Source organism: Mycteria americana, chromosome 21, assembly GCF_035582795.1.
Source record: "Mycteria americana isolate JAX WOST 10 ecotype Jacksonville Zoo and Gardens chromosome 21, USCA_MyAme_1.0, whole genome shotgun sequence".
In the NCBI taxonomy this organism is placed as follows: Eukaryota; Metazoa; Chordata; class Aves; order Ciconiiformes; family Ciconiidae; genus Mycteria; species Mycteria americana.
The window spans coordinates 8582587-8609388 of NC_134385.1; the positions used below are offsets into that span (position 1 = coordinate 8582587).

Consider the following 26802-nt stretch of genomic DNA (forward strand, 5'->3'; position numbering starts at 1 on the left):
TAGTGTCCATGGGAACCTCACATAGTGGAGGTCAAAGCCAAGCTCCTGCAGTTTCCCCATGGGGTAGCTGTCATCCCTCCCTATCAGATGTCTTTGCTACAAGGCAAAGAACAGACTGGCACCATGTACTACGTGGAGCAAGTTGTGAATCAGCTGTCTAAGATGCTCCAACCTGGGACCACCTAGGTCTGGTCAGGAGGGATCATGTTGCCTAGCACAGATCTAGGTCACTGAGATAGCCTTCACAGTGATCTTACAGTCTGTGCTCAGGAGCAATATTGGGTACCAAGTCTGTAGGGTGCAGAGGTGTCCCTGCTTGGGCAGCCCCCACCCCTGCACAACAGGAGCAGCACATTATTGGCTGCAAACTTGACCCAGAAAGTGGTGAATTTTGGACCAAGGATGCTCTAGAAAGTGCAGTATAACTTGATGTCAGCCCACTGATGTCTGAAGAGTTGTTAGGACATGTACACAGGAGGGATCCTGAGCTCAGACATAGTGAGGGGGAGTTATATCCATGGGGATCTCTGGTGCCAGCAGGTCGAGGGAGGTGATGCTTCCCTTCTACTCAGCACTGGTGGGGCCACACCTGGAGTGACCCTCTTGTGCTGGGCCCCCCAGTACAAGATAGACATGGAGCTACTGGAGTGAGTCCAGTGAAGGACTATGAAGATGATGAAGGGACTGGAGCACCTTTCATATGAGGAAAGGCTGGGAGAGCTGAGACTGTTCAGCCTGGAGAAGAGAAGGCTCAGGGGAACCTTATCAATGTGTGTAAATATCTAATGTGAGAGAATGAAGACGAGGGAGCCAGACTCTTCTCAGCAGTGCCCCCTGGCAGGACAAGATGCAATGGGCACAAATTAAAAACCATGAAATTCCATCTGAACACAAGAAAACACTTTTTTACTGTGAGAGTGATCAAACACTGGGACAGATTGTCCAGAGAGGTTGTGGAGATATTCCATCTTTGGAGATATTCAAAAGCCATCTGGACACGGTCCTGGGCAACCTGCTCTCACTGATCCTGTTTGAGCAGCAGGTATGGGCGAGGGAGATGATCTCAAGAGGTCTCTTCTAACCTAAACCATTCTGTGACTATGGGGAGCCTGTTCTCACAGGTCTGGCAAATGAACTCTGGAGAGAAAGGGTGCCTTACTCCCTTCTGCATCAGCCCCAAATCCATCAACATAGTGTTAACCAGACCATCAAGGAAAGCATAGTTGGAATTTCACTTCTTCTGGTCCTGGCATCAGGGCACAGGCAGTAATGAGGTTAATTAATCAGGTTTTCTCACAGTCCCAAAGATCCAGCAGGTGACCTGGTATAACCTTGGCAACCCAAAGGCAATAGGCTGGGAAAAAGCAGGGTCATTATACCCCTAGAGACAGCCGAGTTCAGTGACTGAACCATGGTGTACGTCCTGCAGGAACATGACACAACACCCTCCCTTCTGAAGGAAGAGGTGCACCAGGCTCCAGAGAAAACTCATCCTACATCTGTACTGTTTAGCAACAATTACCCTGCGGTGCTCCTGAGCAGTACTGACACTTGTGCCAGCAGTGCCATGCAGCAACTTGTGCTCATCACAGATGAGAGTACAGTAGCTGTACGTTTTTATCTTTGCCTAGTTTTGCTCCTCCTGTAACTATGAATCTGGAATCCCTTATTCCACTCAATGTTTTCTGAGTATTATTCTGACACAAGCACATCTCGTGCTGAAATTGATACAAAGCCTTATCCTTTTCATTGTTGTCTCCAATTTCAGATCCTATGGAATCAAAATATCTTTTTCACGTTGCATTGTTTACCCTGCACAGATCTGAAATCCTGCCCTATCTCCAGCTCCACCTCTCCCAAATACTGGCTCCATCTGATAACATGAGGAAATTTTCCACCAGTATTTGCTATTTGATAGTTTCTGCTGGTTCCTGCTGCTGCTACTCAGCAATCCTTGTCTGCATCCATTTACATCTGCCATTCTTCCCAGTATTGCACAACATGAACTTACACGCTAGAGCTGAATTACCTTTCCCAAACACAATGTTGCTGCTTCTCTGTTCATACTCCCTCCTGCCCGCCCTGCTCCCTAGTAAAACTAAGGATTTCAGCAGAAGGCCTGCTTGGATAAGCAGGGAGTTTTAGCGACCTAAAATGCAAAAGAGTAAACTCCTGACTGTCACACATCTCCTCTCTCTTGCTTTAGCATACAGATTGAAGGGTGTTCCTTTATTATTGGATGGATGCAACTTTTGCTACTGAGGCTGGTCATCTCTGCTCCGTCCTTTCACAAGCTCACAGAGGTCTCTTTCCTCACTGTTTCTACAGAAAAGGTCTTCCAGAACTGCTCTAATAATTTGCAACTTTTTTTTCTGATTTCCAGTACAGTGTTCCTGTTGATTTGCTCTGTGCAGTGCTCTCTGTAAGCTCACACAGCTTCTCTGTGTTACGTGAGGGGAAGACAGGAGAGGCACTCCTCCTCAGCATGCATTTGCTGACCAATCCAAGGGGCATTAGTTTTTCTTCATCCACTAGACTTTTCATTCCCCAGGTACTGCAGTCTGTTTTTCTTCAGTACAAGTTACCCAGACTGCACACAATAAGGCATATGAAGACTCACTAGTACTTGTTCAAATCCTTTCACAGCCACACTAAGAGAAGGGAAGTGCAAAAATTAATACTGACTAAACTAGTATTTGGCTGGTTTTCTCCCCTGGTATATATTGCAAGCAGTTCCTTGACTGTCTCCTAACAGCTGCTTTTTTTCTCCTTGCAATGCAGTATCATTGACTAATTCTACTAGAGTAAGCTCTGTTAAGTCCTTTTTAAAATAAAGCAGGCTGGCACAACACATGTTCCATAAAGTCATTTGTTTGGCTGCTTGCTCTGGGACTCCCCATTGCAGACAGACAGATATTGCTGCAGGGGAATTTCCAGAATGTGGGTTCTTTCCTTTTTAAAAATGGGGAAGAATTCAAGGTAATTGGCCCCTCCTGGTCAAGCCACCAGAGATCTGCCACAGAGACAAGCAGCTGCCACAGACCATGCCTGGAGATGAGCTGCGCTAGCAATAACTTGGTACACAACAGTAATTTAGTCATGTGAAGGACCATGATAGTGGAAGAAACTAGGGGTAAAAGGGACCGTTGCAGAGCACAGCCAGGCATGTTCACATTAGGAAGGTTGCAATTCCAGAGTCTGAACTGTTATTTTTTGGTGATTCCATTCTCACTGAGTGAGCAAAGGGACTTGCACTTCTGGTTAAGGAGACGAAGCTTGGGTTTACTCTTGTAAAGGAAGACAAGATGGATTATAGCACAGGAAGAAAGGAGTACAGAGACCAGAGTACAGAAAAGGGGAAGCCTGCTTAGAGGACTGGGATAGCGAGTTTGGGAAATTGGGGTAATGAGAGATGCCACGCTACTTCAACTGAACAGCAGGCCTGAGCAAGGATGTAAGGGCATCCAAATGGGCCATGAATCTCTCACATTAACTGTAGCTCCAATAGCATTAGTAACTTGTTTCTCTGAGTTGCAGCCCTATTTCCTTGCACTGTAATGGCAGAAAGGTATTGAATTGTATGTTACTGTTGCTGGCTTTATTTTCTAACATTTCAAGGAGTTAAATAAATTCACAGAAGTGCTGGAGCTGGCACAAAGGAAACAGCAGGAGATCACAGGGGGGAGCAGGAGAAGCAGAGACTCCTCTTGGTAGCAATAAGACAGGTACTGCCTCACTCATCTCTGTGAGCATTTGAAGCTGACTTGTATCAGCGCTGCCATCAAAAGCAGAGCACCAGCCCCCTTCTCTCCCTCTCTGACTTCCTGTGCTCACACATTTACAAGGTTTTGTAGTAAGGACTGAAGAACTCATCAGTGTTGAAATACTTTAAGCCTTTCTTGTCATGGTTTTTGCCTAAGCCAGTTAATTCTGAATGTAAGCAGGTCTCCTCCTTTCTGAACCAGAATAAACCAAAAATATTTTGGGAAATATGAAGTTACAGAGCCCTACAAGGAATCAAATATTTATTTAGAGTCAAAACACTCTCTTTATATTTGGTATCTGTAATGTTAAGTGAAGACAGCATAGGTGCTGCTGAAATCCACAGAGCTTGCCACAGCAGTACTGGGGACACACATACCATGCAGAGCACAACTGAACACCTAACTTGATAGAGACACAGCAAGAGGGCTGTTAATGAATGCTCCTTTTTAGCCAATTCTTGAGACAGCATTTTAGTATCAGTCATTCATCTTATTTCTACCAGTCAAAAGTACAACAGAACTTGTCTGTGGATTTTTAATCATTGTCTTTTCATAAAATAATGCCAACTTAATTTTCTCATTTTCTATCAGTTACCATTTGTAACTATTTAGCAGAATGACCCATCAAATAACTTAAAGAACAGCGTTATCTTTTCTGTAAGCTGGTATGTCCCCGCAGAAGAAATACTATCCCTGCCAACTGCCATGAAAGACAAGGCAGTGCTCCTCTCGCTGAGCTCTGTTACTGGCCATCACTTTTCTCCTTTCGTAGAGGAAGCTCTAGCAATTCATTGAAGCTGGCCAAGCCAAATCCCTCCCCAGCACTGCACTGCATCCTGACTAATCCCTTACCTACTTCCTTCCCTATAATCGTAAATCTTAAGACATTTTCAAGGAAGAGCAACAGCTCTCTTATCCCACCCTCACCCCCTCCAAACTCATGTGGGCATAGGGAAAAAAAATTGGGGGAATACTGCTGTGGGGAGTCAGAAGAGCCAAAGGGCTCAAGGCACCAGCTGTAAACTTTAGGGGAGAGGGAGGAGAACAGGTTTAGCAGCTGACAGGGCCAGACAAAGGCAAGGTGGTTTCATTTAAGCCTCCCCTGCTTTCTGCCATAACCAGATTCAACCAATCTGATTCTTGACAAGACATGCTAGGACTTAACAGGAAATTTAATTTCCATCAAATAATTCTCTGCTGCCAAGATGCAGAATTTGTGAAATACAGTGTCACAAGGCTGTATCAGCATCATAAAATTCAAAGATCTTGCATGAACAAAGATAGCCAGAAAACAACAGACAAGCGAAAACACTGAACTAACCTGTTCGCTGTGCCGAGAGCCCTGCCAGAAGTAGAGAAGTCAGCCTAGGTGGTCTCTAATGGTATTTACATTTTTTTACTACCCACGGGAACATGGCAGGGCAGCCCACAGCCGTGGGGAATTTAGTTATGCACAACCAATAAACATGTTGTTTTCCTACAAAATCCACACACCTGAAGAGAATAATTTAAAAAATGGAAGCAACATACCATGATTATGAACTTGCAGCTACGTTTTCTCAGGTATCTAGTGTTTACAGTAAGAATCCTTTTTTAGGAAGTCAACATGATGGTGTTCCTTTACCACAGAACAAAATGTTTCTCCCGTATGTTTGAAAGCAAGAAGCTGGAAGCGTTACATCTTCTCTCTAAGACAAGTTCTGGTAGCACTTGGAAGGAAAAATGATGGCCTACTCAATGATATGAAAACAGAAATAGACAGTAAAAACTCTGAACTTCAGACCTTTACCCTTTTGTGGCCTCCTTCCCTGATACCCACCAGTGCTAGGCAATTAGAAAGATCAGATAAACAAGCCCAAGAAGAAATCAGGATCAGGATGGGGATTCAAACTGTATAGTTTTGATGGTGTAACATCTATTACCTCGCTGAGATGGTAGTGCATTTTGTAGATGATAAAGAAGTGGAGTTCAAAGACTGAAACACAGTCGGTATCTGAAATGGGTAACACATTATTTCTATAACTAGGAAGCAGCTGATAGACTACTGCGACATTGGTACCTTTCAACAGAAGTATGAATACAACTCGAGACCACAGTATTAAAAATCCCAGTAGCGCATGGCATGCCACATCACCAGAGGAAAATGCCTCCAAGGTGCTCATGTACGACCACTGAAGAAAACCCACTCACCACTTTCCAAATACAATTATTGGACTGAAGAATATTGCAGGACCTGTCTCCACACCTGACAGACAGAAACGTCTGTCTCTTTATCTTGTCCTGCATTACATTCAAGCCTATGGAAATAGTAGCAATTTAAGTTAACAGCAGCAGCCTACTCAACAGGATCTATAAAATACTTCAGAGATGTAATTTGTAAAAGCTTCCCCTGTGTATAGTGGTGGTAATTTACATGCGTGCAGTAACTCTTACTTGGTATGAGCAGAATACCTTCAAGGAATTAAAAGTTTCACACGTGACTCTTCTGTGGGATTACGGAACTACAATTGTCACAAAAGTAATGCTTAATATGCAAATTTGTTTATACAACAAATGGCAGATTAATTTTTTTAATGGGAAAGCTGAACACTGAAGAACTTTAATACACAGCTTAAACACAGTAGGATTGTATAAAGGTAATTCTGTATGATTTTGTAGTTCTTTGGTGGCAAGTTTGCAGCAGAGCTTATATGAACAGTATACAAGAAATGCAAACTCATTCAAAGTCTAGTTCATAGTTTTAAAGTGATCCATAACTTGGGAGCTTGACAGAAGGAAGTAGGAAGCTATGCTCCAAAGGGAAAGGCAAGGCTGCACCACTGTGTATTTTATTGTGTTCATTAGTCACACTGGAAGGACACAGGGTACCTCCAAACAGCCTGCACTTTGAATTGTTGCTTTTAACAGTGAGTTGTAAGTGAACCCATTCCTACGTTCATGTCAGAACAGGTAGACAGATGCACTGCGAGTTACACTGGAGAAGATGGATGTTTGCAATAAGCCTTCATTCATGTGGTAATTTATCCAGCAGTCTTAAGCAAACTCTTGGAAAGTTTTTATCTTTTACACAGAAAAGCTTCACCCATGCCAGGCAGAAACTCTTTTGTTCCTTATTTCTGGACAACTTCTGTGGTCTCAGAACCTTTTTAAGTATAAAAAGAATTAATTCACAAACTCCATAAGGTTGTTCACTGGGAATCTGTGATCATAGCTTCCTATTGAGCAGAAAGTTACTAGTGCTGACTCCAAGAGGCAAACACAGAAAAGAAAGGAAACAACTTGAAGAAAGTTTAAGTACAATCAAACTTGACTACCAGTCAAGTGTAAAAAGAAAGAGACGGAAACTGTGATCACAGAGTTAAAGTGAAATCTTATCCAGCTTCAGGTTACAATATGTGCAAAATATAGCATGGGCAATGGGGGGAGAAGCTCAGATCTGCCATTGGAGCTGTACCAGGTGTGGCATTTCTAAAACCAGTAATGCCTCTATTCTCCAAGAACCTCAAGCATTCATTAGAGGAAGGTCTAGCGAATGATGTGTGAATGAAGTCTAAAAGAATAAATGCAAACTTCTCTGGAAAGTTTTCTTGTGTATATAGGTAAAAAGATCACACTGAACTGTTACCCCAGTTAAACAAATTTCCACCTGTCAGCTAAGCAACTGTCAACTAACCCAATGAAAACAGAAAGCAAAAAGTCTGTGTTTAAATGCCTTCAGGTTTGCAAAGACATTGTCACTATTCCAAAACTACTATAAAAAAAAAAAATCTGTAATACTACATTATTTGCAACATATTACCTTAAATACCCCATTTACCAAAGGCTGCATCTACATCATAAAGCAGATGGAAATAAATCTCATTTTTAATTTTTAAATTTTCTTCTGGTCTCTGGCTTGCGTAAACATGTAGGAGTATTACCTTCCAAATTTCTTATGAAAACCAAGTTGTCCCCAGGTCACTCAAGGCAACTTCAGGTCCTTGCACAGAGTAGATTTCCATCAGTGTGTGCTCATGGATGGAAGTGGCAGTCAGCATCAGATATGATGCAATTGTCTCAGGAACATACAATTTCATTACCTTCAAAGAGGACTCAGCTAGCCTAAGGAGTGATCACAAAATTGTCTCCTACCTTTTAAGTCTGCAGATACTTGCTTTGGTGGAATCTATTTCTCTTTGCTACTCCCCATGTAGAAAGATCTTTACTGGTCTCTTACGACTCAGCTAATTTATCACCACATTAGTATTAGTCTTACATTTAACCATTTCCATTTTCCTGACTGTACTCACAGCATTTTAAGTTGTAGGAAGCAATCAATGACATCAAAACTACTTTTTAAAAGATCTGGTACATTTTTAGGACTACACAAAGCAAAAGCCTGCACACTGCCTTTGTGTCACCACTTCTCCGGTCTGTGGCATATATACATATTTTCCATCTCATTTCATTCCTGCATTCTCATCTAATTTCTCTCATTCAAAGTATTTTAAATGCTTGAATTCTTTACTGTCATATTGGAAGCTCTGGTTATCTAGTGGAAATACAGCTGCTTGACCTGAAACTGAAGACTCAAAACCTGAATGAATTTACTATTCATGCTGACCAGTTTTCTTTCTCTAGGCACTGAAGGGGACAGATTGCTTTGTGGGATACTCAAAAAACCCAGTAGTGTACTGCTACCTCTCTAGGCACATTACCTGAAGCAGTTATCATATGTTTATTAAGTTTGCAGTTAATCTCTTTTCCTGTTTTGAGATCCTGAAGATTCAAGTATGTTTGAACAATGCACAAACTTGACATTAAAAGGTAGACTTTTTTTTTTTAAAAAAAAAAAGAGACAAAAATCACTTTGGAACATACTTTAGCTACTTCAGGTGTCTGACCCTGTTGCAGTATTTAACCTTTTGACCCTAACTTACTTCCATTTTTAAAAGCTAGTGAGAAGATTCATGCACCATATTCCTTTCATTACAAGAAGCTTATAGTTTAGAGAAAGGAAATTACAGGAAAAGATATGCAATAAACTACAATTCTCCTGCTTGGTGTACGACTTGTAATCTAACTTTTATTTTAAGGATGCCCAAATAACTTTTCTAAATGTAGTATGAAGATGCCATTTCTGCCTAGTTTTGGTCATAACACAGTTCTCCAGATAGTTTTTTAGATAGCCTTCTTCATTCCTGCACCCAGCCAATATTCATGGTGTGTTTTAAACAACATTTCCCAAAGTCTTCTCAATTTCCTTTCCACTGCTACTCTTCAGATCATAGTATAAAACCCAAACCACCCCAACAAAACCCAAGCCCTCAATCAGTAAGAAGCTGTGATTGCTGCTTGCTCATTAGCGTCCTCACAGAGACTGGGAAATGCCACTCACAGGGGAAATAGATTCTGGGCCTCATGATGTATCCAGAAGTACGGCAAGAAATGAGACACAGAAGAACAAGAAACAGATCTTAAAATATTAGATTACTTTTCTGGTGAATGTTCCAGCTAAGTTTTATTCATTATTGAAAAAGCTAACCAGGGAACCTAAAATGTGCACTGATACTTTCGTGTGACACAACTCTCTTGGAAGTCTGGCAACGCTCTTCAAACACTTATGTTGTACCATAAACTCTCAGAAGCATCTTCTTCCCTTAAAGGTAAAGATAACTAGGACTTTCTCATCTCTAAGTGGCAAGTGCTTTCTGCCTGTACTAATCATAATTCTTTCAAGTCTGAAAAAAGCACAGAGAATATTATAAAATTAAATGTAATACTTTACTTTTCTGTATCTATAGTTTCATCAGTCTGATAAATTATCTACAAATGAGTAAGACTTAAGCAACATTGTCCAGTGCACTCAGAATGGTCCCAAATTCAATTACAAGTAAACCACATTGAAGATTTACTGTACAGTAAACAAATGGGTGAAAAACTGTAATTTATTGAAACTCATAACTCAAAAAATATAAGATGCTGTAGTGTACAATATGTTACACAAAGCACCCTAGGGTGCACATTCAAGTCAAGTAATAACTCCATCGCCCCCCAAACCCTGGTACCCTAGTACTTGTTCCATATACAATCATGCACACTTACTCTTCAAGAGGAAGCCCCCAGTATTCTGATGTGTTAAATAGCACCAAATCAGCGTAGTCCATTGAAAAAAATGGGGAGCTAAATTAACTTGGCCAATACTTTTGACAGATATTATACATTCATGGAATTAAACAGTCTAAACTAACCTAAACAGTGTGTACTGTAACAATTACTGTTCTAATTTGAAGTTCTCCCCATATAGCAGTAGTGGAGGCAATCTGCTCTAAGCAAAACTACTTACGTACTTCCTACACAAAGCTCATCTGCCTTTTTTGTTGGAAATAAGTCTATGAGGGGTGTAGAAAACTTGGATCTTTCAAGAACAACTACTGGTCTTAAGTAATGAAGCTGTTTTAAGGCAAGGTCTCCACAGTCCGTTAGTGCCTTGTCCAAGATCGCCCTCAAATTTTCTAAAGAAGGGGCAGATGACGATTCTGACAACAAGGGCTGGATTTCCGTTAGCTGCCCATGATTGTTTTGGGTTACGATTACATTTTTGTCATTTACTAAGTTGTTTACTGGTATATCCCCTTGACCGTCTCCCTCTTTTTGCAAGGTTTTATCTACTGGCAACTGCTCAGGAGAGTCCCATTCTACTACCTCATCAAAATCATCATCATCGTCGTCATCTTTTCCCTCACTTTCCTGAATAAATTTTAAAAATGAAGACTCAAATCCCATTGGTTTATATGTCTTTAAATCAAATGGTTTGGAGACTGGAGGCTTCTGAAATTTGTCTTTTGTAGCACAAAGTACATTTCTTTTCACATTTTGATTAACTGCACTATGTTGACATCCTTCTGGGTCTTTCTCTCTTGGCAACTCTAATTGTAAACTGGAGAAGTAAGAGCTATTCTCTCTTTCGCTATTTTCAGAAAAACCTTCAGTTTTACACATAACTGTCTCCCTGATGTTATGCTCTTCAAAACAGGTGTTCTTTGAACTGTGGTTATATTTTAAAGTGCCTGAATACATGAAGGCACTCGCATCAAAACTCACGCTACTCGATGCACATGTTTTTTGGTCTTCATTGCTTACATCTTGAGGATCACAGTCAGTATTTGGAACAAGAGGTTTTTCACTTTCCTGCACATACTCAGGATTAGCTGATTTATCCTCTTTAACTTTTACACCTTTTTTATCCAAGTCTAAAGCTGGTTCGGAGCAGGACTGTTTTTCAATCATTATGCCACATTTAACACAAACAACAAGTTTCTGAATCCGTTGCTCTATATACATATTGGTCATCTGATGTGTGCGCTTATAGTGCCTCACTATACTGCTTTCCAATTTGACAACAGACAAACATCCCTGAACCATGCAAGGGTACTGGGTCTGGTTAGACGTCTCTTTGCACATTTGTAGGGCTTCCTCTTTTGTTTTGAAATTTATCAAATGCTTTTCTCTACTTCTGCTAATCCTTTTAGATTTTTCTTTTAACTGCTTCCCATTCTGCTTGCTTACGTCAAAACTGTCTTTCAAATAACTTTGTTCACTTTTATCTTTATCTTGATTATCTTCCTCCTCTTTCTGATTTCCAAAGAGACTATCATAATATTCACTATGTCGGAAATATACATGTTGAGAGTAGTGACTGTAATTTGTGAAAATTCGATCACAGCCATTAAGGTCACAATGGATTTCAAAATCTTTGTTTAATTTTTCTTCATTGGCATGTTCTTCTATTAGGTGCTGTTTAAGCTTATTAAAGGTATAAAATACAGCAGGGCACTGGGCTTGGTTACAAGCAAATCTTGCAGATTCAGCTTCAGAAAGCAGTTTTTGATCCTCTAAGTGTTCATTGTGGAAGTCACTACAATGCTTAGCAAGAGCTTTAGAACACAAAAAACGCTTACCACACTCTTTGTATTTGCATGCAAATATTTTTTTACATTTGACAAGTTCCCTTTTTGTTCTTGCTTTGTCTTTTTCTAAGCAGAGCTGTTCCTTATTATACTGGTGAACAGTTCTATAATGGCGAATCAAACCTTTCTGGTTGGTAAATGCAGAGTTGCAACTTTTATGTATACAATGAAATGGTTTGTGGTACTTATGCAATATATAACATAAGTTTCCTTTGGCAACTGTTCTTTTGCTTCCTCTTCCCTGTCTTGCTTCCAGTTCTTCCCTATGACTGTCCAGAGAAGCTATGTTAGATGTTTTTCTTGTTACATTATTGTCTGTCTCTTCACTGGACTCCAAATCTGTCTCGGAACTACAGTCTTCCTTTTTAGGATGACACAGCTGTTCAGAGTGGTTTGAATGTTCAATGAATTCAACATTGGTTGCACAAACAGGTGTTGGAACAGTGCTATTTTTACGCATGTCATCTGTACATAAACTTACATGATCAAATTTTTCATTAGAACATACCTTGTGAGCTACCCTCTCACAGCCAATTTGATGTTTGTTTCTATAGTGAATTCTAAGGTGTGTTTTTCTTGTAAACGATCTTTGGCAAATATGACACTTAAATGGTGAGTACCGATGCTGGAACATATTTAACTGAAGAACCATTTCCTTTGAATAGTTATGCTTTTTAACATAATGCATTAAGAGAGCTTCTCTGGTCACAAACTCACATGTACATCCTTGACATTCACAGAAAAATGGTTTAGCTGCCAGTTGAGTAAGGTACTGGCTGGGTAAATTATCTTGTTGCTCTTGAAGCTGAAATTTTGAGGTAGTTTCATCTACTGACTCAGGGCACTTGGCATCCCTAGATGAATAGGACTGTAAAGAGCTCAAAAAAGGCTTGTGTCTTGAAGAATTCTGAATGTTAGAATTTTTTAAGCTTAGATGTTTCAAGCCTAACATTAGTTCCAACATGTTATCTTCAATATTTGATTCTTTAGAACTGTCATAAAAAGATGTTTCTGGGGAAGAAGGACAAGTTTCTTCCTTCAGGCCATTGCTTCCTTTAGCATCTATAGTACAATACAAGCTTTCTGGAGAGTCAGCATTTGTATCCGAATTATGACCTAACTCTGTACTAACGTCTGTAGGAGATTTACTGTCCTGAGCATCACTCAACAGATCGAGAAAGTCTTTAGTTTTCACCTCCATATTTTTTTTACCTTTAAAGTTATATGGATGGACCCTGCGAAGGTGTTTTTGCATACTCCTGGAATTTTTGTGTGTGGAACAGCAGCCTTCAAAACCACAGGAAAGCTTTTTTTCATCAAAGCAAACTGCCACATTAGAACACTGTTGTTTCACATCTGCTGGATGGAAGACTCCTTCCTGGGACATGAGAAAACCTGGAACTGATTGATTGTGAGCCATTGTTTCAATCAGTAGAGGAGACACCTGGCCTTGGTTTACTGCAGCATCTGTGCTGTGGTCCCCACAATGAAGACTGCAATTACTTTCACTGTCTAGATCTTCACTGTCAGAGAGAGCTTCTTCCTTAATCTGTGGTATTTCCTGAGAGCCTGAGGGATCCAAGTTATCATTCAGAATGGAATTTTCAGATTGTTCAAGCAGCTGAGACTCTGGAAGGTAACTGCATTTGTCTTTTGAAACTGACTCTTCAAGTTTTAGTGTTTGCTTCACTTCCCCATTTGACACTTCAATATTATGCACTGCAAGGTGATTCTGAAATTCAGTTTTTGAATAATAAAACTTTTTACAACCAAAGAAGTTGCAGGTATACGATGCATCTCTGAAGTGCTGTGCCTCGTGATGGTAAAGTTGCCCTAAGTCACTAAAAACAATATTACAGCCATTTAGCTCACATTTATAACGAAGATCATCATGTGTTTGTTTGTGATTGAGAAGCTCATTAACTGACCCAAATCTAGCATAACAATCCATTGACACACACATATACGGCTGAGGTCCACAGTGCACGCGTTCATGCTCCCGCAAATGAAAGGATGTCATGAAGTGTCGGCGACAGAAAGCACACTTCTCTCTCCTGTTTTTCATATCCAAGTAGTGTTTTGCATTCTCATCATTGTTTTGATGTTCAGCTTTCAGATGTACACTTAAGTATTTAAACTGTTTAAATACTCTAGAACAATCCGTTCCGGGACATGGATAGATGTCTCTGTCTTGTAGCTGGCAATTTTCCAGTTGGCTAAATGTGACATATTCATGTGTGTCACTTTCAAAGTTTTCAGGCAGCTGTGGCTGATGTGACTTTTCCTGAAACGCTCGAGGCGGGCTGCTGGAAGCTGTTGTCTTTTGTGGGGATCTCTCTTTTTTCAGTATTATTTTCTTTTTAGGTCTGTGTGTTCTACTAGGTGGCATTTTAACATGTTCCATTACGTGTGGTACAAAAAATTCCTTTCTCTTGAACTTTTTTGTACACACTGGACACGTATAAACACCATCTTCCATATGCATCTTAGAATGATGCAGTATTCTAGCCTCTATACACTCCCTTTTGCAGAGCACACAAAAAAATTTGTATTGAAGCCATCTCTGGTATCTTTCTGAAGAACCAATTGGTTTTTTTACTCTTGCTTTTTCTTTAGGGTGGTTCATCGTGTCTTTTCCATCATAGTATTTATGTTCTTTTGTTTCATCATAGTCACTAAAGAAAGTTTCTAACATGTCGGTTTCATTGATTGACATATTACAACTTGCATCATCCTCAGAATCAGAAGCTACTTTCCCTAACAGTTTAAGGCAATGTCGCTTTAAAGTCTTCCAGTCCCAAAATTCAGGATCAAACGGCCAATACGCTTTTAAAGCTAACAGCAGCTCACAACGGAGTGAATTTGGAACCAGTGCATTTTCTTCATCAAATTTTTGATCTGGTTGCATATAAAGCTCTTCCAACACATTAAATCCACTCAAAGTTGGCTCAAGTAAAAATTCTGTGAGCTGACAAGCTCTTCTAACTTCAAGGTCTTCTGGTAAAAGGCATGCAATTGTTTTACATACTGATGTCTTCATTTCATCGCTTCCGTTTGATCTGATCTGAAGGGCTCTCACGCATAACAAAACAGACACAGCAAGTCCTGCTTCTTCTGCCTGTTTAAAAAAAACCAAACCAAACAACAAACAGCCACAAAACAAATGTTACTTTTCTTTGATAAGTACATTCTCTCTAGAACTGTTCTATGAAAAAAATGTGCTAGGAGAGCATCCAATAGACTACAGCCCATTCAGAATGTATTCAGGCTTCTGAGTGTTAAGTGCCTGAGTCACTGAGCATACTCTAAAAAAGTTGTAGTTTATTTTATGTGAGGAACCTCTTCCACTTTTCAAGCAAGGTGAGCCACTGCACATTTAGTGTGCTCTGTGGAGGAGTCACACGAACTAGTTTAGGCATCAGATGTTGCAAAACATCTTTCTAACTCATCTCTCTCTTCATTGAGTGACTCTCAATCATAACTCAGATGTCTAAAAGAGAATGGTGTAAATCTTCCATATACATTCCTCCTGCAGCATTCACACAGGATATTAATTCAGAATATGTGGTACTGTGTAATAAGGGAAATTAATGTAAATTCACACCCTGAAACAAAATAACCTTCAACAGCGTAAGCAGTATAGTAGCAGAAATGATTCCTGATGAAGATAACTGGCATTTCACTTCCAAACATTTTCTGGGGACTCTATGCAACTTTGAGGTGCTGCTCAATAGTATCAGAAAGATACCTACAAATATTATTCACATGCTGATTTTAAAAAATAATATATTCCAAATTCTACATGGACAAAATTAAAAGTTACCTTGTTCCAAAAGCATACTTTCCAGCATAAAGAATCTGAATGCACGAAGTAACTATTTAGTCATTATTAGTAAAGATAAGTTAACAGTCAAGATATTTATGAATAGTGTAGAGAGATGACACGTGGCTAACAACCACATCCACACCAGCTCAGATGGTAAAGATCCAAAAGAACTATGAACAAGTTAAAAGAATTAGCAAGCTCTTATACTCACTGTGCACCGCCTATTCAAAGTCATGCAATACTTCTTTAATTCAATAACAGTGTTAATTTGCTAGACAGCAATACAAAAGCTATCTCCCCAAGAGAAGAAATTTTAACATGGTTTAGCAGGAAACACAGAAAGAACTGGTATATAGTTAACAATGTGCATCATAACAAGCATAATAACAACTATGCTTTATATATAAAGTGCACATTCACGCACATTTTAAAAGTAGAAATAGGCCAACTTTAGAGAAACTAGGGGCAAACATTTCTCTGTGCAATCACTACCGGAATTCATCTTTGCCAAATTAGAGTTCTGGACTCTCCTCTATGATCTGTCAAAAGGAAAATCACGTAACGTTTCTGATCTCTACTTTGACTCTAAAACAGGGCTCTGATACTTGCTCTTCTCTTATCATAAAACTGAAGTTCACGTGGCAAATTCTACTCTACATGTGCAAAACTATGCTGTTTTTCAGGAAGAAATATCTGAAATCTTTTGGAAATGGTGACATTCCTAAGGGAAAATCCTGTATCTAATCTAAGGTCCATGATCCGTGTAATACTGTTATTAAAACAGTTAAAATCCTGTTGTTATTAGCTAGCTTATTTTTCCTCCATTAAAGTGTGCCTGATTCATTTTTATTCATAATTGCCCTCCACAAATCTACTCTCACATAGTGACCAGACACAGGAAATTTCAGTCTAACCAATTCCAAGAGTCAGAGTAGCTATCAAAGGAAGACAGAAACATCCTATTGAGCAACTACCCAGATTAACCATAGCTATCCCATTCTGCTCTGCTTATGAAAAGCATGCTAGATTTGCCTCCTGGGTAGATGGATCAATTAAAGTCTTTCCATTACTCCTGAAACAGAGATTATGAGTTTATCAAATTGCTGTTAAGCATCTCTTGAACCTTTCTGCAACTTTCTGAAGATAGGTATCAGAACAGAAGATAGAAGTCCAGATGTGATTGTATCACATATTTTTGAGGAAAAGGTATTTTCTCAGAATACAAAAATATGAGACATTTCAGCCAAGTTTCCATCTTTTAGAGATGCTGCAGAAAATTGTTGCTGTGCCTCACATCTAAAGAGGCATCAGATCAAAACACAGCTATGCTTTGTTTGCAAAATGCTGTCATACTGTATTTTCAGAGTAACAAACAAACCATTCCACATAGATTGAAGGTCACTTCAATGTGTCAAGCCGACACAAAGCTACAATGGTAGGCATTTTTCAGAGACTTTTATTAGTAAATTATTAGGCAATTAAGCAGAAAGTATGAATAATGAAATAAGCTATATTTCATATCAGTTCAGTAGAAGTATTAAAAAAACAATAAATTAATGTAAACAGTTCTGGCTGTATCCAAAGACTCTGGACTGCAGCTTACTTACTTCTGATTGTATGACTCTTATCAAGAAAAATAAATGCTGTAGTGTCTTGGCAATGATGCCAAACTGACGACATCTCTCCAAAAAGGAATCTAAAGAAGGATCTATTCTTCTCTGTAGTTTGCTCCAGAAAAGTGTTAGTTCCCTGCAAAGAGTTGAAAGCAGAATGTAAGAACATTGCAGATATGCACAATTTGTCCAGAGTCTACACACTTTAGTTCAGAGCTGACACCACAACAATTTAAGAGTTATTAAAAAACAGCACACACTTCAATCAGGTCTCCATCTCTGAGAGATGCTGAAGAGAACTGTTGCTGTGCCTTACTCCTAAACAAGCATCAGATCAAAACACAGTGTATCTCCTGTTATTTAATGGGGTAAGACATTGGCAATGGGATTCATCTCGCTTAATGCAGGCATCTATAGCTACATAGACTTCCCTTCTAAACAAGCAAAAAACCCCCATGCTTGCAGAGCCTTAACTTTTCACATAGAAATTCAAAATAGGTAAGATGAATCATAATGTAAAGTAGCCCCTTCTCTCCCACTAGGCAAGTAGCTCAGATGTTGACACCAGCATTCAAATGACGTAACTGCCACTCAGTGCTTTAAAAGACACCTCTACAGAACACACTTTGTGAAGTGTTACATAAGGGGTACGTAAGCTGAGGGCTTTGTCTACTGTCTTTGAGCAGTTATCTGCTCTACTGCTCGTACCATCCGAGCACAGAGCTGTTCTGTTACGCAATTTATTATAACCAAGGCAACGCAGCCATTGAATGATGCAAGCTGTCACTTTGTGTTGCTTTGCCATCACAATGAGTGCCGCTGAAACAGAAAACAGCAAAGTGATAGGATATCTTTTCTATCACTTGAAAAAAGTTTTTCTTCTGTTCCTTTAGTAGAGCAAGCTTCATCTTTGCTAACTTAACCACTCTGTGCATCAAATTATACATATAGGTTTCTAGATGCAAGGTCAGTCATAGCCTCTAGAACCAAAAATCAAGAGAACACACCTAGGCAGACTTTATATTGAATATTGGCAAGGTTTTTCCCTTTGAATTATTGCAATCCTACTCTTGAACCCTAGGCCAAGTGAAAGGGAATGAGGCCTTGTTATGGATCTGACCTGGGACACAAAAATGGACGATATTTACTGGTAACAGTTTTTCTACAGTTTTTGTTTGTTTAGGGTTTTTTGTCCGTTTTGTTTAAAGGCCTAGAAATGCAATTAACAGCGTTTCACAGTCAGGAAGAGATAGCTGAGAAGCTAGATAGGCCTAGTGTTTTAACTTTAAATCCTAAAACAGAACTAGAGAGGAAAAAAAAGGCAGACACCCAGAATATCAGCAACTTTTTCTACTGCCCTTTAGCCCCAAGAAACTGACAAAAGGTAAAATTTAATTGAACATCAGGATGACTAACATAGAAGAACTGTATGAAGGGAAGCTTACACAAGGCAGGCACAGAATATATATATATAAAGTATTACAAAAAAATTTTAACTCAGCATAACCACAAAAGAAACAAACTTGAAAAGTAGTTTAGCAAGACATCAGTCATTTTGTCTATCTATTGAGTACATTTACATAGTTGGGAGTCGGAAGAATAGTGACAGAGGGCTTCACTCTGGATAATCCCTTATTGCTAAGAGTTTTTGGCAGAGCAAAAAGTTTTCAGTGTTTGCCCCGTTCTCTTTCTCATCCCACCCCTTCCTTCTGCAAAGCTAAAGTATGTTGTTGGAAGGTGTCCTCAAGGATGGTGATGTAGAAGTTGTTCCTCTGAAAATCTTTATGCATATGGGAAGGCAAGAAAGCTCAACTCGGTATTTGGGCAATTTTCCATTTCAAAATTGATGTGAGGCAGTGCAGAGAACAGAAAGAACTCCAGACAGATAACTATTAATACTTAGAAGTGTAAATAAATAATAAAAAAAAATCTTACTAGCATATCAGACTGGAGAGAAGTTTTTTTGAAGTTGTGCTTAGCTACAGTTCATATTTAATGCCACTTGTGTTAATGCTAAAGATTACATTACTTTATGGACTGATGAACTGCCTGACTCGTTGGAGACTAAGGCAATCAGCTAGCTCAGAATTACTGCCCAGAGCAGCACTACTTCTTAGATAAAGTTCCAAACACAGCAGATACCTCCAGTCTTAAAGTAGCATTACACATTATTTTATGATTATCAGCAACAATCATTGCAAAATCTTCCAATTTTGGTGAGGAGTAACATATACAAACCTAAGTTTGCTTTCATCTTGAGCTGTGAAACGAAGCTTCACACCAACAGCACCAATTCACATACATTTATGTGAATTGTTTGAATGGTTTACTAATCTTCTCTTGGAGGTACAGTCTTGAGGCTACAGGATGAGCTGAGCTAAGCTAATGAAATATCTTAACCTCTCCAAATATGCAAGAATAATAATATGAGGTTTGTGCTGGGTTGGAGAGTTAGCACTGTGCCATCAGGCAGATGCTAGAGCAGTGAAGACAGGAGGGAAGGGAGTTAGATTTTCCCTTTCTAGACAGAGTGATGTTACAGCTGAACAAATTTAACAGCTTACAACTTCCAGAAGCACCAGTATTGCACTTCTTCACTGGTGCTTGTCTTTACCACTTGATCACGTGGTAAACTAATAAAGCATTAATCTGTAGAAAGCTATATACAGTTTTGGCTGGGTTAGATGAATGTGCTCACTACAGGTCAGATGGGCCCAGAGCCAGAACAACAGACAAGACAGACCTGTGCAGCTAGCACCACAATATGGCAAGAATTTATCTTCCACTTTTCGGCAGCAGCAAATTGTTAGGACTGGGTCAGGTATGAGTATGGCACCAAAGCTCCATCTTCATCCACTATGTAAGACATTCATCCACACTAACAGAGTCTCAAAAGCATCCTCACTTTCACCTGCTGTTCACAGCTGTCAACAGGTCTCTTCCAATCTAAACCAGAATACTTTCAATCTGGATCACTTATGCTGGTTCACTCTGACACTGCATAAAGCAAGATATGGAGCAGAATAATGGGAATGAGTGTCTGGCAACAAGCAGGATTGCATTGGACAACACTGCTTGCTTACAGTGTCTGTTAAAGGCCAGCCAGGGGCTAGCAGAAAATGTTTCATCAATGTACTGCAACGCTAAAAATCAAGAAGGACGTGATCCAGAAAATTCTGCAGGAAACAATTTTATTTAAGGATTCTACATGAGTGGAACATTTCCAAGGACATATGCTAGGGCTTGCCTGTTGAACTGAACCCATAACACCATAAAGGGAAGCTGACCTGCAAATGACACTGTACCAGACGGTCTCTGCTCTTCTTACTCCCTGCTCTCCTCTCAAAAATCTTTAGTAAGTGTTTTAGTCACCACTCAGTTCTGGTCTATCAAATTACATAATGCACCAGAAGTACACTATGAAAACTGATTAAAGCTTAAATCATTTATTGACTTGAAACACCATTATGCAGGCTTATGATTAAATACACACAACAAGAAGTTACATTTTATTATTAACAATCAAAATCCAAAAGGTGTTAATGACATTGCTAGAAAAATTGTAAGTAGAGTCCAAATCATCAGTAGATCAAGCATCACAGAGTAAAATAACCTTTCAACTACAATCCTGTCTTTTTCAACCAGACAGGACCTTCTTTGAAGTGAATTAAGCAATCGCTGCCCCTTAAAACCAGTTAGTCACAGAAAGGAGTACATCTCAGTTTATGTATTCAATTTGACTAAATATTTTAAGTGTATATTTATGCTGTACTTAAGCCAATGTAATGGCTAGCAAGCAACCTCTAGCATGTGATTCCTCCACATTAGTTTTAGCTGTAGGATTAGGCTAAACATGCATATTGCAGCAAGTCCATCTTAACATTTCCTGTCCTTCTAGCCAACTCTGACATTTGACACGCTTTTGACTGAGCTCAACTTACTAATGCAGAGAAAGCAACATTACCTTACCTCTTTTCCAGGGCACTGATTCAAATCAGCTCTGCAATGATTTCAATGATCACCACAGTTTATAGAGCAGAGGCCTCCTCATTTTTGTGAGCCATAATATCCACTGCATCTGTAATGTGTAATCTCACGCCTCATCAGTTAAGCTGGCTGATCTGACAAAAGCAATCCTCCAAATTAAAAGTTTTATGTCATATCAGCCACTTGACTTCACCTACCTTGTGGCTAAATAATCACTAGATCTGCATCTGCCAACAAGGAAAGCAGGTGGAGGTCAATAAAAAAGGCCACTCCATCAAACAGCAGTTCACCATTAGACGAGCAAGGCATCCTTATTTTCAAGCAACTGTACTTTTTAAACAGACTTAGAGGTACAGCCTCAAAGTGAGAAAGTAATTTGATGGTCAAGAAGTATTACACCAGTTTCACAAGACAAGAGTCCATCAGAAGATAAACTTCTTCAGTCTGGGCTCCAGCACCCCAGATGCTTCGCTCTTCGGTGGGTACAGACCACATCAGTTGCGTGCAATTCTGTTGTTCAAGGAGTGCTATGTACAGTACTAGAATTTGAATTACACACCTATACAATTTCAGTGTTAGACAGAAGACTTCATTCTCCTGTCTTGTCCCTGGGGGAAGGCAGCTGGACCTTGAGGATTTTGACCAGACAGCAGCAGAGAGGGCAACTGTGGCATGCATGGACATAGCAGCACAGTTTGAACCAGCACCTTTCATGTGAACAACCACTAACAACAGCGTAGACATAATGACACGACTTCAGCATGAATGACACAAACCTGCTAACACCTTCTGTAAGTAGGAATATACGTGTGTTGCTAGACTGTGCTAACACTTCAAGCCTTTACTGCTTGTCACCTAGGCTAGCCAATTTTAAAGCTGATGGGGAAGTACCTACTCATGTTACAGCTGCACCATGTTTTGGGTAGACTTAGCCTTAGGCAGGCCCCATCATGGGCCAGACTGGCATGGAGATGAGAAATCTACAGCTCTAATTGATCTCTCCTGACTAACAAGTCAAGAGAAAATGTAGGTTAGACAGAGTTACAGACCTGAAAGTTTCATTCAAGTTCTAACTAGTTTCAGTTCAGACTTCGTACTGCAAGGAAAAAAATCTCCCCACAGTTGTTGTCACAAAAAAACCCCCAGATGTTATTCTGTAACAATAAATGCTACATCACTGAAGTCTGTTCCCCAGTCCCAAAAGTTTAAAAGTCTCAGCTACAGATGAAGTCCAACTCTCTTCATTTGCACCCTAGGGATACAGCTTTTAGATAGAACTGCTTAACAAGTCTCCTTGGACAACAGCAAATCATTTAGTTCACCCAGAAAGAATGTTAGTTGTTGGGGTTTGGTTGTTTTTTTTCTTTTATTTTTTCTTTAAAAAGAAACCATGGGATGGACTTCAGCCTCGTATCTATTTGGACATGGCTCTAATCTAATGTCTAATGACACATTCTGGTAGTGAAAAAACAGTCAGCCTCTAGAACTTCCAAGTGTGGTGGACTGTCCCCTCTTGAGCCTTCCACAGTTCATTTCTCTCTCTAAGGTATGCTTTTGCTCAAAAATTTCTGGCCTTTTGGTACAGATGATTGGTCTAGGCTGAACTATGAATCATCCTGCTGACACTTAAGTGCTATGAAAACTTTTCTTAATGGCTTTAAAATGTGGAGTAAATGAACAATGCCATAGCTGACCAAATCCAAATTCCCAAGATATACTTGAGATGTCTGGTAATGTAAAGTTTTATCCAGATCAGCGTTTAAACAGGAGAAAACTACAAATTTAGCCATGCTTTGAAAGCCCAAACTACAAACCCATTTTGTAAGGGGCAGAAAACAGCTTCCCTGCTTTGGCTCTACCAGTTTGCCACTGCTGAAAGAGAGATGCAAAAAGTTTTGTATCTCCAGCCGGTTAAGGAGAAGTTTTATAGTCACAATTTGGCCAAGATCTAGTACTACAATTCTCAGTTATAAAAATTACAAAAATATAAAAAGGCTCTCAGGGGGTGTGTGTGTGCGTGTGGAAGTTAAAGGGTGCTGCCTCTGCACATTCCTACTACTTACATCTCTGTGGAATAAGTGAAAAAAGGCATCAAACTCTCATGGGTCTAAGTGTTCAAGAGCAAAGACCTGAATTACAACATACTTTGTGGAACCACAAAGGTTAGGGGTTTAGTATCAACCCAGACAGCACTGATCCAGGACTACTTACAGAGCTACTATATTGTTGAAGCATTACTGTTAATGCCAACAATATGAGTGCTGTTTCATTTTTAAATGATTTAAACATTACTTTTCTCTAACTGCTCTATTACTGTAGCAAGATGAGTCCTTATTTATTTTGACACAAGTTATCTAGAAAGTACTTCAGTCTGATGTACTTCTGAAGTTAAAGATATATCCACTTTCTCCACACATTTTTGTACTATATTAGCTCAATTCTCTTGCATTGAAGCCAGTGAGGAACACTTAGGAGTAGCAGTAGTACTTATTACTTACCAAGAGCAATACACATTTGCTGTTTGAAGCTGATGAGTAAGATATGTTGTACAAAGAATAAATGCAGTGTTTTCTTGTCCCTCAGATTCCAGATTACATATGATGTCCAGTACTTCTTTGCAATCCACCTTTGCAATCTTAAAGAAAAAAAAAAAAGAAAATTAAAAGAAAAGGCACTTTATTCTGAGCATGTTTACAAAAGAAATGCATGTTTACTGTATCAAAGGAAACGGTCTCACAAACACGAACAAAACGCTATGTCTCCTTTTAATACTCAGAGTTCATACCACACCTTTCAGCTACAGAATGGCATGAGAAGTTCACATATGTTAATTCTGATCCCTTCTCAGTATTAAGGTTTCTTTGGGACCATCTTCCATTTTGGGCAGCTTAGCAAAATACTTATACACAGGCAACAGTCTATCTAAAACTTCCCATTCCTTCTCTGCACTTGCAGGCATCCCTGTTTTCCTTTTGAAAATTAAAATCCAGATCCAAAAAGGTCAGGAGACTTGAAAAAGCCAGTCTCTTGTCCTCTTCGTCCATAAGTGCTGAGTCTGAACAATCACACTCCAAAGCATGATGTTAAAAATAGAAGTATTTAGAGGAGAGACAAATCCCATGGAAGTTCTGGAAAGCCTACTTAAAGGCAGTACCTATCCGTGTATCAAAACAGGGCATTACCTTAGTTATAAGCCCAGTATTTTAGACCACAAACAGTAATTATGAAGTGCTTTTACTATTAAGACAACACTATTTTTAATACATTTTTTCCACCAGATCTATTCCACTTCACAGAACAGATATTGCACTCAAGCAAAATCTACTTTAATCAGCTGTTGCTACTATAAACTGGGGTCCACTGACTTTTGGTGTTCAACTTGAGACCTGTGACTGACCTTTTGCAGCAGACATTTTTAGAGCAACTCACAAGCTGCAAGTGCTTGCAGATGTGTCAGTTTTACATTTGAAAAAGGTAAAATGTAGCAGATTATTTTGGTCTGAGGGTTTTGTCACTGACTCACCTCTGGCAAGAGAGAAACCTCACAAACTGATTTAAGTGACAATGCTTTGCTAACTAAGGGGACAGACATCATTGCTCCTTGCATGTCAGAGACAATAAGAACTTACAATATCTGCAAATCAAGTGCCACCTCCATCAGGTTGGGGAAGACGAAAAACCAAGCCCATACCAATGGCCACATGAAAGAATTTTGAAGGTGTTCATCACTGCACAGGAGAGAACACGGCTGTTCTAGCTTACAGATAAAAAAAAGGATACTGCTGCATACCATTTCCCTCCAACATCCTTTGCCAGCAGTACCCTTCTTACGCTCTCATCTACCTTCAGTACTTACAGGCACACAGGCTTTCAGCTTGTGTGGAAAGTCTCGTTGAGTACATGTCCAATAGCTGGGAAACTCCAGTCTTCTCACAGTATTCTACCACCCCTCTCCACTCAGTTATTCCTATTCTTTATAGATTACAATTTCCATCAGCCCATTTTATAAAGCAAATTAGGAAAACAAAGCTAAGTGACCCAAACTTTTGTCTTTGATAATTTCCACAATTATACACTGCCATCTCCTCAATACTGCAGAAACATTCTTAAATAATGCAAGAGGCTGCCTGCAGTGGTTTGATACAAGCCTGATCTTCCAGGTCTTGGTTTTTAGAAAAACAAAAACTGTCAGTGCATGTAAATATGGGATATGTTTCCTCCACAAATCTGAAGACAATGTGGCAGCCTATCTATGATCTATGTGGCCAGGCAACAGTTGACAGAGACCATGCTCAGTTTCCCAGTTCCATTAAAGGAACAATCACTGAACAACACTGCCAGTGTTTTAAAAACTACAAACTTAAAACCTACTTACTAGGGTTTCTTAGGCTATAGAATGATAAACCCCACATTTTTAATAGCCATTAATTACTCCTCATTCAGACTCACACTGTAACAAGACCTGGAACTTCTGCTGTGCGCTGGACCAGCAGGAACAGCACAAACATCAGCTCCAGCAACAGGCAAGTCTGTCACGTTAGGACCGGCCTGCAGTCACAGAGCACGTTGGATTCACTCTCCTTCTCACATAGAAAATTTATTCTTTTTGGCCAAACTCACTCATATTCAGGATATTAACTATTGAGTAAAGCAACAAGGCAATTTGATTTCAAGTCCTGTTTATTTCAAACTTTGGCAATGATCCATCTCCTTTCAGACCTTGGAGGTTTTTTTGTTTGTTTGTTTGCTTTGTTTTTTCTTTTTAATAATATTTAAGACAAAAAGTCCAAATGCACAGCTTGAAATCATCCAGCAATATCCAGTCAATCACTTAAGTGAAAAACCAGACATTTATTAAATGAAAGTGTGCTTCTGTTATTCTGTTTGAATCCCAACAAGACCAACAGCTGAATGAAAGTTCAGAGACAGAATGAACAGTACTAAGATATTTTAAATTAGAATTGCTGAAAAATGCTGTCATCCTCCCCACATTCCATTAACAAGAAGGATGACAGTTTACTTCTCAAAGTTATTCCATGGAACATACAACCATGTAAGATTTATCTTGTCTTTATCTTCCATATAAAAGATAAAGAAGATTTTTTTCCACTTGGAAAAAAGTTTCAACATTACAAAGATATTTCATTTCTTATGTCATCATAAAGATTTCCTACCATTAATCTAAGCCTTCTACCAGTTTTTTAGTAGGACAACACGTTAATACTCCTTAAAAAAGGGACACCCAACCTGCTTATCCTGGGACACTCACCCTCCTTTCAGGAGCGAGAGATACCATTCACCTAAAAGCAATTTAGTTTTAGCTCAGAGACTGTAAATTCCCACTGGCTGAGTTGGGACAACATACTCTCTGAGTCTGTAAGTGTAAATTGTAAAACAATCTGGCTTTAACTTTAAGTGGTTGTTTAATTTGAAAACCCTGTTTTATTGCTACATGTCGCTGGCACTTGCCTTGCAGAGAAAGCTATCTTAGAGAACGTTTGGGGCTTCATGCTTTTTGCAATAATAAAGAGTGTTGTTAACTACTTGTTAACTACTGTGTAGGACAACCTCTTTAATTAGCATTTTAGTTGGTTCAATAAAATTGGCAAATTCAAGCCAAACATTGGAATCAGTAAGCCGGACAGCAATTCTTAGTTCTGTTA

General features: G+C 39.4%; 1 protein-coding gene across 1 annotated transcript in view; it reads right to left on the bottom strand.

Moving 5' to 3' along the window:
- Positions 1 to 9245: 9245 nt before the first annotated feature.
- RLF (RLF zinc finger) overlaps positions 9246 to 26802 on the bottom strand; it is a 53091-nt gene continuing 35534 nt past the window's right edge. The window contains exons 6-8 of the mRNA XM_075522048.1: positions 23638 to 23774; positions 17147 to 17288; positions 9246 to 14831 (exon numbers count right to left, since the gene is read on the bottom strand). Coding sequence (XP_075378163.1) covers positions 10086 to 14831; positions 17147 to 17288; positions 23638 to 23774 — 5025 coding nt within the window. The 3' untranslated portion in view covers positions 9246 to 10085. The remainder of the gene's footprint in view (positions 14832 to 17146; positions 17289 to 23637; positions 23775 to 26802) is intronic.